Raw genomic sequence first — 17045 nt, 5'->3', positions numbered from 1 at the left:
GATGTGGTTCATACACTTCCTACACACTTAATTTATAGGGATTCTTGAAAGTCTGGATAATACTTGTCCAGCAAGGAAACTTTTATTTTTATAGTTGAAAAATGTTGCATTATTTGAGCTTAATTTTTAGATTAAGGTGAATTTTATAAGGGGAAAGTTTTGCTTTTGGAATTGTTTAAATATTCATTTACAATTGCCCTTGTCCAGAGCAAAAGATCCTCATTTCAAACTCTTAAATTCTAAAAACTGGCAATTAATATTAACTGCAAAAAATGATCTAATGTCGTTTCTTGCAATAGCCCTGACTTTTGTCTAAAATCCTAAATTAATCATGAATGAGCATGGCTTATTTTGAAATCACCATGATCACAACCATATACTGTCAACTCCAGCTGCCTGAGATAGGATATGCATTTTGGTTCAAATGTTTATTTTAATAAGGTTTTTAGAGTTGAAGCAATTTAGGAAAAGCTAAATTGCTACTTTGTGTACTCCTTGAATGGATAAAAATGTAATTTGTCAACTCAGTAAAACATCTACTCTGTCAGATTGTATTCTAAACGTCAGCTCGCTGAAAGATCAGAATTGTTATTGCAAGCATTTTCCCTCTAAATGACACAAACTATTTCTCTGTCACACTCAGTCACAACACACATGCCTGGCTGCAAAAGTGCATTGTGAGTGACTTCAGCAGCAGGCGCTTAGCTCGTGCACAGGCCAGCAGCAATTTCAACCAATTGCAAATCATTGTTGGTTGATGCAGCAGCAGTAGTACGGGTTCAACGAGCCAAACCCAATGAATGTAGTTGGTCACGAATGCCTTGAACAGAACTTACATCAATCAACATGTGTCGATCTAAATTGTACAGCCAGAAGTACAGAAAAGAGTGGGAGTCTGTACCTGAACAAATGTCAAATCATATTTTTCGCAGAGCTGGCCAGTCAATTTGAGTAACGTGATTGTGTATTATACGTAATGACGCAGTTTTACGCTATCGCGCAATGACATCACAGCGTTATTTAGCAACTTTTAGCAACAAATCAACCTGCCGCTAACATCTTACCCTGAAAATTAGTTGGCAACACTGTGCCAGCCTGCTCATTATTAGGCGGCAGATTGATGAGGGCAGCCTTTTCTGAGCTAAATTGACCAAGACGCACCACCACCACATAAAACCTCACATAATTCTGCCCAAAAACTATTTCTCTCAACCAGTAGCATATGTACTTTTTAGGTAAGCGCTGCCCACTTTTGTCAAAGGCACAAAATATTTTGCTTGTCCATTCCCAGCGCTCCACCAACGTTCTGTCCCCCCAAAAAACGAACATAAATCATGTATCAGACATAGTATATGGTAGAAATAGTATGTGGATTTTTCTGTAGCCTACAGGCTGGACATAAAATGTATGACAACGTAATGAGGACCTACACTTTTTACATCATGCAGGTTTCTCCGATCAAATAGCCTAACCTAATTGGCGCTCAAATAAACAATGCGCTGACATGTTAACAAACAACAAATCCTAAAAACTGGACAGGTCAAAGTAAAATGGACAGTATGGAATTGACAATCACAAATGATGTCCAGGAGTTTCACCCTATTGACATGATCAGTGGTTTCAAGTTTGTATCTGTACATTTTTGACAAGCTGATCATAGCAAAAAATAAAATACTTCTGCATTTTCCGCTGTGTAAACACATTGCAAATAGGCTCGCGATAACTCTTGATAAAGTTGGGTAGCTGATATTCAGAGTTTAAATAGTCACAGGAATCAGGATTAATAAAGCCAATGCAATGGCCTGTTTTACAAACGGTGGGCCTAAAACATGGACGGTTCAAATTTGGTGCAGCCCAGACAGGCCTTGATTTCAACGTCCAATGACAGATTTTTGGTACGGTCCGCACCAAATCTGAACCAATCATAGACGTTTATGTATGGTTCAGACGTTGTCCGGTCTGGACCAGACTTGATTTGGCCCAAACATAAACGTCTATAAATTACTTATTTTCAACTTTAATTCAGAACTGAAAATGAACCTGATTTCAACATCAGGAAAATACATATTTTTCAACGTCGGAAAATATGTATTTTCAACGTCCTGGAAAATAAACATTTTAAACATAAGGAAAAAAACTTTTCCCCTTTCATTCAGAACCTACATCGAACCTAACTTCAAAGTCTGGAGAATTCGTATTTTAGACGTCTTTTCAACATCATTTTGTTTCCTGGAACTATTCTAGTTTTGCAGGGTGTCATTTTTTGGTCTCGCCAATGGCGGTAGAACGGCAAGGACCGGCCCTGTGTATAAACACTAACTCACTTCCTAGACAACTTCCTTCACAACAGCTCTGCAAAGAGCAAGAAGTATGAATGCCCTGCCTTCTGCTGTAAATACTGCATGGCCAATGTAGACATCAGGTTGACCATATAGTGCCTTTAATTCTGCTAGTTTATACAAAACTCTCAAATTGTATCAAGTAAATTCATATACTGACCGTTATGCGGTCAACGCTGATTGGTTCCTTACGCATGAACGCCTTGTGTACCGGAAGTGAATGTCGACGACTGATGTGTCAGGAATTCTTTCAGCCGATGGTATGAAAGAAGATGGACACACTAAATAAACTGAAACAATTTGATGCATATCCGAAAACTCTTGAGGATTTCCGAATTAAAACATGCGGTGGAGCTACGGGTGAGTGTTTTCGTGAAGAGTTGTAGTTACAAGCATAACACATACTATCCCCAATTGCTAGCAGTAGCATAACCCATTCATAGACGCTAACTACCATGAGCGCCTATATTGAAGATATCTTCTGGTCGGCGAACTTTTGTTAAGAGCCCCGACTCTCGTTCTGAACGTTAAAACGCATCGCTTGCGTTACGGTTTTTGTAAACAAAAGTAACGTACCTTTTCATATCACCGATAAATAATCTTAAATTACTACACCTTTTATAGAGTTAGGGTTCCCACACAGCCATATGTCCATGTTAGAGCGCTTGTTTACGGAAAACAGACGGAAGACAGGCGTACTAATTAGCTAGCTAAGTCTCCGAAGACCTGTGTGTAAACGGAAGAAGACGCCACAAACGTGTTGTCACTGAACAATACTGTCAGCTGCAACTGTTAAAACAGCGTACAGTAAGTGTATATTTAGCATTTGTGAAATTATTTTGATGTGTGAGGTTTATAGATTTCTAGAACCGCACCGTAATTGAGAATCGATTCATGTCTGTATGGTAGTATTGGCTGTTTTGTCTGCCAGAGCCAATTCGCCTCTAAACAGAACATGTAAGGTCCTTGGACTATAGAGTACCACAGTATGAGTGTAATACCCATAAAACCTAGCGGTCAAACAGGGAAATGGTTACAATCGTTTTTCCACCATTAATTTTTACCAATGGGGATTCTAGAACCATTTAATAAGGTCTGTGTTTCGTGTAGGTTTATCCTTGCGTGACATTTTGATAACGTGTAACTCTCTCAGACAAGGTAACTTATCAATTTATTTGCCTGTATTTACCCCCAACAAATGAAACACAAATTAGCTGGTAATGTGGCTTTCATAAAGAACTACAAATGACATGATGATCTGGAGGAGACTGCCGAATTGAGACAACAGTTAATCCAGAGATTTTTACCATCTAATGTTAGCTAAATGTAGTAATTAATACATTGGCTACATTTCTTTATATTTACCTCTTAGCAAAGGTGCAAGCTAATGATGATGTGCAGGAGCTTGCAGGGATTTGTTTTGATACTAATTAGCATTTTCCAATCTGAGAGAAAATAGAGCCGAATATCTTGATAAAAGTCACCTTGTCGGAGAGAGATTTACATGGTTATCAAAACGTCACGCCAGGGTAAACCTACACGAAACATAGACCTTATTTTAAGTGTTTCTACATCTGGGGGGAACGGATGACTAGCTACAATAGTTTGCTAAAAGTCAATGGGATTTGGTGATATTCTGACATGCATTTTCGTCTTTCCCCTTTTACAGTCACCATCATAAGTGGTCTCATCATGTTGATCCTGTTCTTCTCAGAGTTGCAGTATTATCTCACTAAGGAGGTGGGTTCATGTGATCTTTTTTCTGAAAATAGTCAGGTACGCTAGTGTAGGTATGCCAGCTAGGTATGTGGTTAAGAAGCTAGCTCTGGGGCCTCCCGAGTGGCGCAGTGGTCTAAGGCACTGCATCGCAGTGCTAGCTGTGCCACTAGAGAACCTGGTTCGAGTTCAGGCTCTGTCACAGCCGGACCACGACCAGGAGAACCATGGGGCGGCGCACAGCGTCATCCGGGTTAGCGGAGGGTTTGGCCAGCAGGGATGTTCCTGTCCCATTGCGCACTAGCGACTCCTGTGGCGGGCCGGGTGCAATGCACACTGACACGGTCGCCAGTTGTACGGCGCTTCCTCCGACACATTGGTGCGGCTGGCTTCCGGGTTAAGCTGGCATTGTGTCAAGAAACAGTGCGGCTTGGTTGGGTTGTTTCGGAGGACGCACGTCTCTCGAACTTCGCCTCTCCCGAGTCTCTACAGGAGTTGCAGTGGTGGGGCAGGACTGTAAACTACCAATTGGATACCATGAAATTTGGGAGATAAAAGGGGGTAAAATAATAATTCAAAAAAGAGGCTAGTTCTGTGTGGACCACACTGAACGATTCTCTACTGGAGAACAGGCAACTAGGAGAACAATGGAGTTGAGCGGCGACTTGTGAGAGCGGGCTGGAGTTCCGACATCGCATAAAATAACGTTTTTATCAAAAGCATTATATTTCAGCACACTAAGAATAGCCTGCATTTACACTAGTCGCCGCTCTACTCCATTGTAAATCGTTGAGTTTAGTCGGCTAGGAGAACAGGGAACTAAACATCTAGCTAGCTACTGTTTAGGTTCAAGCTTTGCACTTATTCTAGTTTGTAAACTCTTAAGACAGACAGTGGTATTCAAACTTTTTCAGCCAAGCCCTTTGCAATTTCAAAAACTGTGTAATTAAATGTAAAGTGTAATTCTAGTCTGATTAATCAGGCTGTAATGCACAATTAATTGGTATATACAGCCTGAAACATTGGAGTGCAAAATCGTTTAAATGTTCCATACAAGCCAAAATGTTGAATAAAATTACATTTGAACTTTACCGGTTGTCTGTGAGTAAGGAAAGTATTGCTTTTCCAGTTAGTATTAGATTAAAGTGAGAGAGGGGGAAGATGGGAGGTATAGCAGAGGGATAGATTGAGGGTAAAAGAGAGGGATAGAGAGTATGTGAGAGGGTCGCACTGAAATTCTCTAGTTTATAATTTTAAAAAGGAATACTTTTACCGGTAGAGTAAGGAAAGTATTGCTTACCCAACTTTTTAAAGAGCTGGTAGGTTTGCCACTGCCGGCTGAATGTGAGGGAACGTAATTCGGTAGTGTTTGCATCGGTTGTGTCAGTAGATTGAAAATACACACCGGAAATACAAGCCTACAGAACCATATACCTACCAGCTCTCTAAAAAGTAGTGTAAACAATACTTTCATGTGGATATGTTGTAAAAAATGTAGGGCGGCTGCAGGACAAGCCGCACAGACAACCATCAGAGTACATAAAAATATATATATATATATTCAACATTCTGGATTGTAAGGAACATTTACATGATTTTGCACTTCAATGTTTCAGGCTGTATATAACAATTAATTGTGTATTATAGACCGATTAATCAGACAAAGTTAATTTCCACTCCATTGCCACCTGGGCAACTGGGAATAATAAACATTTCAATGGTGGGTATAGTGCTAAAATACAATGACTGGCCTATTTGAGGATGATTACAATATCACAAATGTTATGTTTTTCTTATTAAGCCATCTGACATAACTTTTACCCACAATTCTTTGAAACTCCAGCTATGGGGCCCGGTCCACACTTTAAGTACACTGCTTTATGACTTGCAAAAATTCATATCGTTCTGCCAACCCAGGTCCATCCTGAATTGTTTGTGGACACATCACGAGGAGACAAACTGAAAATCAACATTGATGTGATATTTCCTAACATGCCATGTGCCTGTAAGTAACTTTAGAAAAATACTTGTGTTCAGACCTAGCATGCATCATCACATTAACTTACATGTGCACAATTAACCCCTATATATGCTTGTTTATGTGATATTATAAACCGTTCAACAAAATGTCACATGAACAAGGAACAAAATATGACATTTTAACTGAATGTGTAAGGTTAGGCCTACTTCAACTTAAAATCTTCTGTAATCTCTTTAGGAATGTACATGAAGCTATAGGGTAATTGCACAGTTGAAGAGTATGACATTTGTAACACCATCTTGTCCTTCAGATCTAAGCATTGATGCCATGGACGTTGCTGGAGAACAGCAGTTGGATGTGGAACACAACCTGTTCAAGCAAAGGCTCGACAAGGACAGCAATCCTGTCACTACAGAGGCAGAGAAGCACGGTAACCATTTTGTTAATTAGCTTGTTTGCAATGTCATTATATTTCTTGAAGAGCATTCTACACCATGGAGAGCAGTGCGGTTTTCCCTCATGGGAAAATATAAGCTGTATTAAATAGTTCATGTTTTTCACTGGGTCATGGAATTTGTTTTGTCATCTCATTTAGATTTGGGACAAGAGGAAGGTGACATTTTTGACCCCAGTAAGCTAGATCCTGAGCGCTGTGAAAGCTGCTACGGAGCAGAGATGGAAGATTTGAAGTGAGTTTCCAAGACTGGAATGCCTTCCAAGGCATTACAGAACATACAGTGCATCTACTACACCATCTTCCCATGACGGAAAAGGGGGTTTCTCTGTCAATTTCATAACTAAAATCCATTGACTGTGAAATTGGACTTGCTACAATGTATTTGAGGTTTCGTTTGAAAATATGACTGCCCACCACCTTTTTAAGACCTTAGATATTTTTCAGACCATAGGCCATGAATGAATGAGCTTATCTATTGTCCAGAATTTGAGTGTGACATTTACATATTTACGGTGCTTTTCTGTAGGTGCTGTAACACCTGTGATGATGTACGAGAAGCCTATCGCAGGCGGGGTTGGGCCTTCAAGAACCCCGACACCATCGAGCAGTGCAAGAGGGAGGGCTTCAGCCAGAAGATGCAGGAGCAGAAAAACGAGGGCTGCCAGATCTACGGCTTTCTGGAGGTCAACAAGGTAACTAGTCTTAAACGGATGATTTGGCTAAGTTCATAATCAAAAGAATAGTCAGTACTCGCACTCTGATTTACACTCCAAAAAGGGATGTTTCATTTAATGGTTGACAATGTTTAAACCATTGCCTGGTCTTCAAATGGTCAGGTTGGAAACAACATATGATTTGAAATGAATCATCACTTTTTGGGAGCATAATTCTGTGTGTTTTTTTTAAAAGAAATCGGGACTGGGGGTTATATTTTGTGAGGTGCTTTAATGCATTTATATACATTTTCAATCTGCAAATATTACATTCATTGTCTGACTTTCTTTTAAACTCTTTACTTTGTCTGTTTTTTTGTTAGGTGGCAGGAAATTTCCACTTTGCCCCTGGAAAGAGTTTCCAGCAGTCCCATGTTCATGGTAAGACCTGCATTTTACTGTCCTAAGTGTGGACAACCCAAATCTGATTTTCTTTCTATATCTAATATTTTTTTCTGACAGTCCACAAATTTTACATGTGCCCCATATCAGATTTGTGCATTCACACTGATCTGAATTGGGCTGCCTATGTAAACGTAACCCTGGTCGAAATGGGTTGGTCCCCTGGTCTGATATCAATTATCCAAGGAAAATAAGAATTCTGTTTTCCATCAATACCCATGGCAGAAAGTCAATCCTCTGAATTGCATAAAGACAGACAGGTAGCAGACTGATTTGGGTTGGAAATCGAAAATTGCTTACTTGCTACCAGAAACACCTTGTGATTTATTAAAACAGTCTGTCTCAGACCAAGTACAGACCCTTTTGTAGTGTAGTTTGCCCCTAGCACATTCTCGGAGGATAGCAAGGAAAGACCCATGTTAACCGGTAAGTTCACTTGCAAGTCACTATGCCAGTAAAGGCATTTCTAGTGCATCCATAACTATTCTTTCCAGTTAAACACTCGTAAATCCTTTTGTAAATGGTGCATGTTTTTCTTTTTCATCGTTCCTTTCGTTGTCTTATGCTAGACTTCTTCCCTTCTTTCCTAATAGGATCCGTTGCAATCTAAGTAAATCATTGTTTTATCTCATGAAAACATCTGATCTTTATGGCAGTGGTGAAAATGTGTCAAACTAAGTAGCTCTTTTTTTCTACATATAAACGTACCTTTTTGACTGTAAATGGATAATTGACTCACTTGCTTTATCATTGTTGCCTACTAATAACCCTAACATAGTAATCAAGTTATTTGGCATTGACACTTACACTCTGGATAAATATGAATGTGAAATGTATTAATTTGTTTGGCAAACTGATTGCAAAACATTTATTGCAATGGATTTTACAAATTAAATAATGTTACTCGGCTTGACAGAAGTCTGAATTGCACTCCAACTGTGGAAGCGGGCATAAGAACAGAAGTCGTTACTATAAAAATTCACTGATGTAACCTTTAACTGTGTGACAATACAGACACATTTCTCATTGAGGCACTGTTGTAATTTCATTTACCCTAATAACTATTTTCTCAATAATTGCTGATAGAGTAGCATGGTACATAACCAGATGAAGTTGTAGGCCCAAAGGACTATACTCTCAACTTGCTTGGAGGCATTGAACGGTGTCTTTTGTCATCAACACCATGTACAGAAAGCATAGAGCAGACGGATTCACCAGCTCAATGCTGATTTTATTTGCTAGACTAGTACTACTGTCCATGTCTGCTTAAAGGCAGAAATAAGAGACAAGAATCCCTTTTTGATAAGAATTTGGCCATATATGAAATACCAGATGTGATGAACCCCCTTCAGAGGTGTAATGCCTTTGGCCAGCCTCTTAGGACTGTGGCTTTTTCTATGTAGCCCAACATGCGTCATATAGTGACTCTTCTCTCTTCTTTCTGCAGTGCATGCTGTGGAAAGTAAGTCCATCTTTTTGTAGCTTTTATTTTTGTAGTAAACATCCCCCCCCCTACCCTGGTCCCAGATCTGTTTGTGCTCTTGGCTACTCCCTTGCTGTCCTTGTCATGACAATGAGCTGGCATAAGAGCACAAACAGACTGGCACTCAGGCCACATCCCTCCTTTCTAAATTGTCCAGTCAAATATCAAACTTTGTTTATGAAGAGGTTGTCAGTCAGACTTGACCCTGTTATTTAATTAAAGCCTAGCGAAGACAACCAAAGCTGCTTCTAACTTGTGGTTTAAAACAGTCCTTTTGAATAACCAGCGTGTGATTGTTGGTTTGATCTTTATTTGAGGTGGTACAAGCAGTAATCTAGATCACATTTCTGAGGGCTCAACAATTATAAATTGTAATGGGAGAGTCGTAGATTGAGCAGTAAGCCCTCATACTCTAAACAGAACATAACTGATGATGCTATCAGATCACAGCATTACTAACATCTTGTCTCAATTTATTTTCAGTTCATGATCTGCAGAGTTTTGGACTAGACAACGTAAGTACATTTGACAAATCTTGTCTTGCCCAGGCAATGTTCTCCATACACGTCAGCACTTATTTGTGTTGTCCTACAGATCAACATGACTCACTTTATCAAGCATCTATCCTTCGGGAGAGACTACCCTGGTATCGTCAATCCTTTGGATGGCACCGATGTTGCAGCACCACAAGGTTAGTCATCCCATTTATCAAAAGCCCCACACCAAACATTTGGCCTACTACCAGCAATTGAAATCACAGCATTTATTGAAATTTCTCCATAGTTCTGGGACAAAGTGTGACATGGGAATGAGTTATGACAAAAGTCCCACTATGTAATTGTAAGTATGGTAGGTGGTCTCAGCAGCGGATGCCCATCCCAATGGACATAAATGTACCAAATGTGCCTCCACTCTGCATCATCGTCTTCCCAACTCCTCCCATCAGCTCTCTGCCTCTCATGCCAACCCTGAGGGAAGAAAAAATACAGCATTTGAACAAAATGAAAAAACAATCGAGTTCTATTGAACAAACCACAATATGCAGCGTGGATGGCTGCAACAGAAACATGTAAAGAAATCTGTGATGCCCAAGCACAGACTATGGCATTCTTACAAAGTGTATTGCATTTCAGTGTAGGCTTACTTGTAATAGGTAAATAGTTAGACGTTGGGTTAACTTAACTAACCTTAGACAGGAAAAGGTTCCAAACATAGCACCAGCTGCCATCCCAACAGCGAAGCCCATCATGAATCCCATTTTAATTCTGTCAACGCAGGCTGGCTGTTGCTGGCCATACGGTCCTACTGCAACTGGCATCTGTATTGAAAGAGAGCACAACCATCAAAATACATGGCAGGTTCATGAATCAGTTGCGCTAGCTAGGCGTTTGTAGCTAGCTTGCTACGTCATAACACTACACCAGTGGCTAAGCTTAAACGGCAAGTTAAGCTAGCGGAGTTAGCAGCTAGCTAAACTATCAACGTTATTTGCACAAGACAGACATTTGCCACCGAAAACAGATTGATATGTAGCTAACGTTAGCTAATGTCACGAACGTTGTCCACCCTTTATCTCGTGCTTCTGTTTACCCAGCTTCTAGCTAGCTGCGTTTTGGCTGGCTAACTGGTTTGCATGTCACCTAGGTCAGGCCTTGAAGACATTTGAAAAGATGGTTAACGCCCGACTATATATATTTTTTTATCATCACTATTATTCGCTCTAAGCAACACTTACCTTGGTTGATTGCGTAATGTGAGTTATCGGTCACTAGAGAAGACAACCCTTGTCGATAAGACTAGGTAGCTTGAAATGCTGTACTAACAGGCGGCCATTACTTGAGAGGATTGCGAAACCAACGCAGTAGAGACAAAGATCAGTTCGTGAACGATTCATTTTTCTGAGTGAGTCGTTCGTTTTAGTCGTTCCTTTGACCTGCTAGCTGCAATGAATTCTACAGCAGGATTAAAACGCGTTCCGACCAACAACTCTGTCATATGTGCGCAGGCAAAATAGATAATGCTGCAGGCAGCATAGAGAACAGATGTTTGTTTTTATTTATTTCACCTATATTTAACCAGGTAGGCTAGTTGAGAACAAGTTCTCATTTACAACTGCAACCTGGAATAGATAGTTGATAGCATGGTGCAAAAATGAATGCAATTAATTGACTATTGAATGTTATGATGGACACAGCTTTGAAGAACCATAACATACACAGACTCTGCTCAACAAACTCGAGAACGAATCGTTTGTGTTGCTGCATTTCGCGAATGAATTGTGCGTATCACACTCACGGCAGTCAAGCAATGCATTCCGCCAAGAGTCGTTCACGATCTAGTCCTTTTGCGGCCAAACTAGATCACCGTTTCAAATGTACCAATAAATAGTCGTATTTGTAAGCTTAGCATTCAACAAATGTACATTTGTTTAAAGCACGCTTCTACAAGTGTCACAAATGACAGCTCCAATAAACCCCTTATGATGAACGAGAGGCTTGTAGAATCATTACTATTTCGGGGGGATGTGTTCGACGGTAGGGGTCCACGGTGCTCTGGGCATTGCTGACTCAAATGAACGAAATTAGTCAAAAGATTCGTTCTCCTGACTGGACGAGTTGAAAAGATCCGAGTCAGTAAAAATCAGAACTTCCCGTCACTTGATGTGTTGACCGGTCCTTTTGAAATTATCCTTTTTGTGAACGTCGGGAACCGAATCGCGTCTGTGAAAGGATATACTGCAAATTTGAGCCCCAGACATCGATTATCTGTAGATAAGTTATACTAACGTTCTCTGAAGATGGTAATTCTTGACTCATTTTTTTGTAATGTGTGTTTTATTATTTTTGTTGTAAATCAAAATGAATTTGTCACATGCGCTGAATACAACAGTAGACCTTACCGTGAAATGCTTACTTACAAGCCCTTAACCAACAATGCAGTTTTCAGAAAATATTTACTAAATAAACTAAAGTTGAAAAAAAGTAACTCAATAACAATAACGAGGCAATATACAGGGGGTCCCAGTACCGAGTCAATGTGTGTGGGTACAGGTTAGTCAAGGTAATTTGTACATGTAGGTAGGGGCAAAGTGACTGCATAGCTAAAACAGCGAGCAGCAGCAGTGTAAAAACAAAGGGGGTCAATGCAAATAGTCCGGGTGGCCATTTGATTAATTGTTCAGCAGTCTTATTGTCCTACAGATCAACATGATCTGTTAATGAGCCTTTTGGACCTAGACTTGGTGCTCCAGTACCGCTTGCTGTGCGGTAGCAGAGAGAACAGTCACCAGCAGAGAGAACAGTCTATGACTTGAGTTACTGGAGTCTTTGACCATTTTTGGGGCCTTCCTCTGACACTTCCTAGTATAGAGGTCCTGGATGGCAGGAAGCTTGGCCCCAGTGATGTACTGGGGCGTACACACTACCCTCTGTAGCAGCCTTGCGGTCGTATGCCGAGCAGTTGCCATACCAGCCGGTGATGCAACCGGTCAGGATGCTCTCGATGGTGCAGCTGTAGAAATTGTTGAGCATCTGGTCTCCTGAGGGGTGAAAGGCATTGTCGTGCCCTCTTCATGACTGTCTTGGTGTATTTGGAGCATGGTAGTTTGGTGGTGATGTGGACACCAAGGAACTTGAAGTTCTCGACTCGCTCCACTACAGCCCCGTTGATGTGAATGTAATTTCGTCATGTAAAACATTTATTTGAACTCGCATTTCACGATCTGAGATAATGGTAGGCAACGTTTTAGGCTTAACATTAGAAATATGCTATTTTTCTTTTCATAAATGTTTAAGTACTGAATGAAGAGTTGTTTGTGAGCCAAGTGAATGGCTCTTTTAGGTGAACAGAGCTAAAAGATCCTGCTCACCAAAAAGACTCAGAATGCCCATCAGTGTGTAGCCTGCTAATTATGTGATGTCAATCTATAGCGCCACCCTGCGTTCATGCTGAGTGAAATGTTGCATTTCTGCAGACTACATGGGCTCTGCCGCTACACATTACAAAACAATCAATTGTTTTATTCCAGCATCCATGATGTATCAGTACTTTGTGAAGATTGTCCCAACCATCTACGTGAAATGGGATGGAGAGGTGAGTAAACATTAGACATGACAGCTGTGAAATGAACTCGGGTGGGTAGTTATTGACCGTACCTACAAATTGTAGCTATTTGATGGAGTTAATTTATTTTATAGCTATATCACATTTAAATGAAGTGAATTCATTATTGTTGTATATTTCCCTGTGCATGACTGTTTATGCATGCTAAGAAAGGTACTTAGGCATCATGGACAAACAGGGACGTCTTTTGTATTGCTTGTGTCTTACAGGTGGTTAAAACAAACCAATTCTCTGTGACCCGACATGAGAAAGTAGCCAATGGGCTGATCGGAGACCAGGGCTTACCTGGGGTGTTTGTATTATATGAACTCTCCCCTATGATGGTGAAATTCACAGAGAAACAGCGGTAGGTAGCTTCAAACAAAATTGAAAATCCATATACAGTTGAAGTCGGAAGTTTACATACACCTTAGCCAAATACATTTAAACTCAGTTTTTCACAATTCCTGACATTTAATCCTCGTAAAAAAATCCCTGTCTTAGGTCAGTTAGGATCACCACTTTATTTTAAGAATGTGAAATGTCAGAATAATAGTAGAGAGAATTATTTATTTGAGCTTTTATTTTTCTATTTCTTTCATCACATTCCCAGTGGGTCATAAGTTTACATGGACTCAATTAGTATTTGGTAGCATTGCCTTTAAACTGTTTAACTTGGGTCAAACAAGCTTCCCACAATAAGTTGGGTGAATTTTGGCCCATTCCTCCTGACAAAGCTGGTGTAACTGAATCAGGTTTCTAGGCCTCCTTGCTCGCACACGCTTTTCCAGTTCTGCCCACACATTTTCTATAGGATTGAAGTCAGGGCTTTGTGATGGCCACTCCAATACCTTGACTTTGTTATACTTAAGGCATTTTGCCACAACTTTGGAAGTATGCTTGGGGTCATTGTCCATTTGGAAGACCCATTTGCGACCAAGGTTTAACTTCCTGACTGATGTTGCTTCAATATATCCACATCATTTTCCTCCTCATGATGCCATCTGTTTTGTGAAGTGCACCAGGCCCTCCTGCAGCAAAGCACCCCCACAACATGATGCTGCCACCCCTGTGCTTCACGGTTGGGATGGTGTTCTTCGGCTTGCAAGCATCCCCCTTTCTCCTCCAAACATAACAATGGTCATTATGGCCAAACAGTTCTATTTTTGTTTCATCAGACCAGAGGACATTTCTCCAAAAAGTAAGATCTTTGTCCCCATGTGCAGTTGCAAACCGTAGTCTGGCTTTTTTATGGCGGTTTTGGAGCAGTGGCTTCTTCCTTGCTGAGCGGCCTTTCAAGTTATGTCGATATAGGACTCATTTTACTGTGGATATAGATTCTTTTGCACCTGTTTCCTCCAGCATCTTCACAAGGTCCTTTGCTGTTGTTCTGGGATTGATTTGCACTTTTCGCACCAAAGTACATTGAAATCTAGGAGACAGAACGTGTCTCCTTTCCTGAGCGGTATGACGGCTGCGTTGTCCCATGGTGTTTATACTTACAAACTATTGTTTGTACAGATGAATGTGGTACCTTCAGGTGTTTGGAAATTGCTCCCAAGGATGAACCAGACATGTGGAGGTCTACAATTTGATGTCAAATGATGTCTATTAGCCTATCAGAAGCTTCTAAAGCCATGACGTCATTTTCTGGAATTTTCCAAGCTGTTTAAAGGCACAGTCAACTTAGTGTATGTAAACTTCTGACCCACTGGAATTGTGATACAGTGAATGATAAGTGAAATAATCTGTCTGTAAACAATTGTTGGTAAAATTACTTGTGTTGTTCACAAAGTAGATGTCCTAACCGACTTGCCAAAACTATAGTTTAATAACAAGAAATTGGTGGAGTGGTTGAAAAATGAGTTTTAATGACTCCAGCATAAGTGTATGTAAACTTCCAACTTCAACTGTAGCATTGTCATTGTGTAGTCTATATAAATAGTAAGATGTGTGTTGCATCTAACATGTTTTCTCTTTTTTCAGATCATTCACTCATTTTCTCACAGGAGTGTGTGCCATCATAGGGGGTGTATTTACAGGTGGGCACCTCTGCATTCTGACAAACAAAAGGGTGTAATAGGTTTGCTAAAGATGTTGCTAAAGATGTTGCTTAAAGCTTATTTCATTTTTCAATGTTTTTTATTATTTTCACATGTTTTGACTTTCCCATTTTACAAATGCAGTACACATAGCAAACACATTTTTCACTCACTACATCTTCAATATAATTTAATCTTGTTTATAATTAGTGATGGCTTTCTCAGTTTGGAGGTACCATGCAGTATTAGAGGTAGATGTTATTCATTTGTTGGAATGAACTAAATGGACTGGTTCTATTGTATGTGTGTCAGAGATATGTCATTTTATATACTGTATCTTTTTCCCAGTTGCTGGACTCATTGATTCATTGATATACCACTCTGCAAAAGCCATCCAGAAGAAGATTGAACTGGGCAAAGCATCTTAGTGGAGTGTTTGACACGAGCAAACCAGCCTGTTCATCAGTCTCCGGAGGGGCCGATCTGGAAAGGGGAAGTGACTACAAACTGACTCATGCTTCCTAACATGGAAAAAAAACACTAAGAATCTGAAAAATTTCCCTCAATATGGAAAGGAACTTTGACTGCTGTGTCTCCCATGTTGTTTGTTTTACATCCCCATCCATACAAAGAATGAAAGACAGAATCACTGACCAGAAGAGAGACCTAACCGATTTTTTTTAACTCATTTGATTCATCCCCAGTCCTAACAAACTGTACGTCTATCAATTGGTTCCCTGATATTTTATTTTGCCATTCTCAGCTACCCTAAACATACTTTGGTGGCCAGTGGACATATTTATCCTTAAGTTTATCCCAAGCCTTAATTTCTAAACATGTACCATTCTTTTACATGTGTATTGCTTCCCCATCACAAATTAAGTATTTGATATGATATGTGACCCGGGCAGGGTGAATGTGTTTTTTAATGTGTGTTCAGGGGTGTATTCATTAGTGCAAACTGAAGCAAAAAGTTTGGCAATGGAAACGAGAATCTCTTATTGGACAAGTTCAGGTAGGTCCCTCCCCGTTTTGGCCTGTTTGCTTCCAGTTGGTTCTTAGTGAATACCCCAGATTGATGGAAGCTCTGCCTGTCGTTGAGAGGACTACTTGAGGAGACTGGATTATGCAGTTTAATAATGTTTTTGTTCATTTGTTGTGATTGCACATTTTGAGATCCTATTCAGGGGCCTGGGTTGAGTGAAGGAGTGTGTGTGCAAGAGTGCACGCGTGTGTGAGTGCATGTGGTGTCTGGTGCTGTGCACAGCCTATTTTGTGTGTGGGAGAGATGTATTTATATTTTGATTGTCCTCAACTGTTTTTAAAATGACAAATAAATGTTGAATACACCAGCCTGTAATGTAATGATTTGTCTGACATTTTGTGTACACAATATGTCCTCTGTCCAATTCCTGTCCCAGGAACAACCACAAGTGTGGAAATGGAATGGAATTTCTTTTAACTCACATGCTTATGGCTTGCTTTAGCTCTTTGCCCTTCATACAATTATATACAGCTGAAGGGGACCATTTATTTGTGTTAAGGGTTTCTTATGGAACACACTTAAATAGAATTGTAAACTGTCTGGTTTGAGCCCTGAATGCTGATTGGTTGACTGCTGTGGTATACCACAGGTAAGACAAAACATTTATTTTAACTGTTCTAATTACTTTGGTAACCAGTTTGTCACATATGACCACTACACCACGGCTAAGGGCTGTGTCCAGGCACTGCGTTTCGTCGCGCTTAAGAACAGCCCTGAGCCTGGTATATTGGCCATATACCACAACCCCTCGGGCCTTATTGCTTAT

The 17045-nt window shown here is 40.2% G+C and overlaps 2 protein-coding genes across 4 annotated transcripts; one reads left to right on the top strand and one right to left on the bottom strand.

Moving 5' to 3' along the window:
* Positions 1-2528: 2528 nt before the first annotated feature.
* On the top strand, positions 2529-16586 carry ergic3 (ERGIC and golgi 3). 3 transcript variants are annotated; one of them, XM_014131672.3, is made up of 14 exons: positions 2529-2699; positions 4009-4079; positions 5973-6060; positions 6347-6466; positions 6632-6725; positions 7020-7185; positions 7530-7587; positions 9056-9070; positions 9575-9606; positions 9686-9782; positions 13119-13183; positions 13423-13559; positions 15179-15234; positions 15583-16586. In XM_014131672.3, the coding sequence occupies exons 1-14, from the start codon at positions 2612-2614 to the stop codon at positions 15660-15662; spliced, it is 1167 nt and encodes a 388-aa protein (XP_013987147.1). In that variant the 5' UTR covers positions 2529-2611; the 3' UTR covers positions 15663-16586. The 3 variants fall into 3 exon arrangements, with proteins under 3 accessions (XP_013987147.1, XP_013987148.1, XP_013987149.1); XM_014131674.3 differs by lacking the exon at positions 2529-2699 and adding an exon at positions 2725-3146; XM_014131673.3 differs by lacking the exon at positions 9056-9070.
* On the bottom strand, positions 9390-10991 carry romo1 (reactive oxygen species modulator 1). Its single transcript, NM_001141578.1, is given in 3 exon segments — positions 9390-10059; positions 10279-10409; positions 10827-10991. Coding segments are annotated over 2 exon segments (240 nt in total). The 5' UTR covers positions 10827-10991; the 3' UTR covers positions 9390-9950.
* Positions 16587-17045: the final 459 nt, after the last annotated feature.

This window comes from Salmo salar, chromosome 12 (assembly GCF_965601325.2).
Source record: "Salmo salar chromosome 12, fSalSal1, whole genome shotgun sequence".
Classification (NCBI taxonomy): Eukaryota; Metazoa; Chordata; class Actinopteri; order Salmoniformes; family Salmonidae; genus Salmo; species Salmo salar.
This window is presented reverse-complemented; position numbering and strand designations above follow the sequence as displayed.

Bases quoted from the DNA above. Each gene is read 5' to 3' on its own strand.
- ergic3 (XM_014131672.3), top strand. From the start codon at position 2,612: ATGGACACACTAAATAAACTGAAACAATTTGATGCATATCCGAAAACT. The intron at 4,080-5,972 runs GTGGGTTCATGT...CTGCCAACCCAG, and splicing joins AGTATTATCTCACTAAGGAG to GTCCATCCTGAATTGTTTGT. The intron at 13,184-13,422 runs GTGAGTAAACAT...TGTGTCTTACAG, and splicing joins ACGTGAAATGGGATGGAGAG to GTGGTTAAAACAAACCAATT.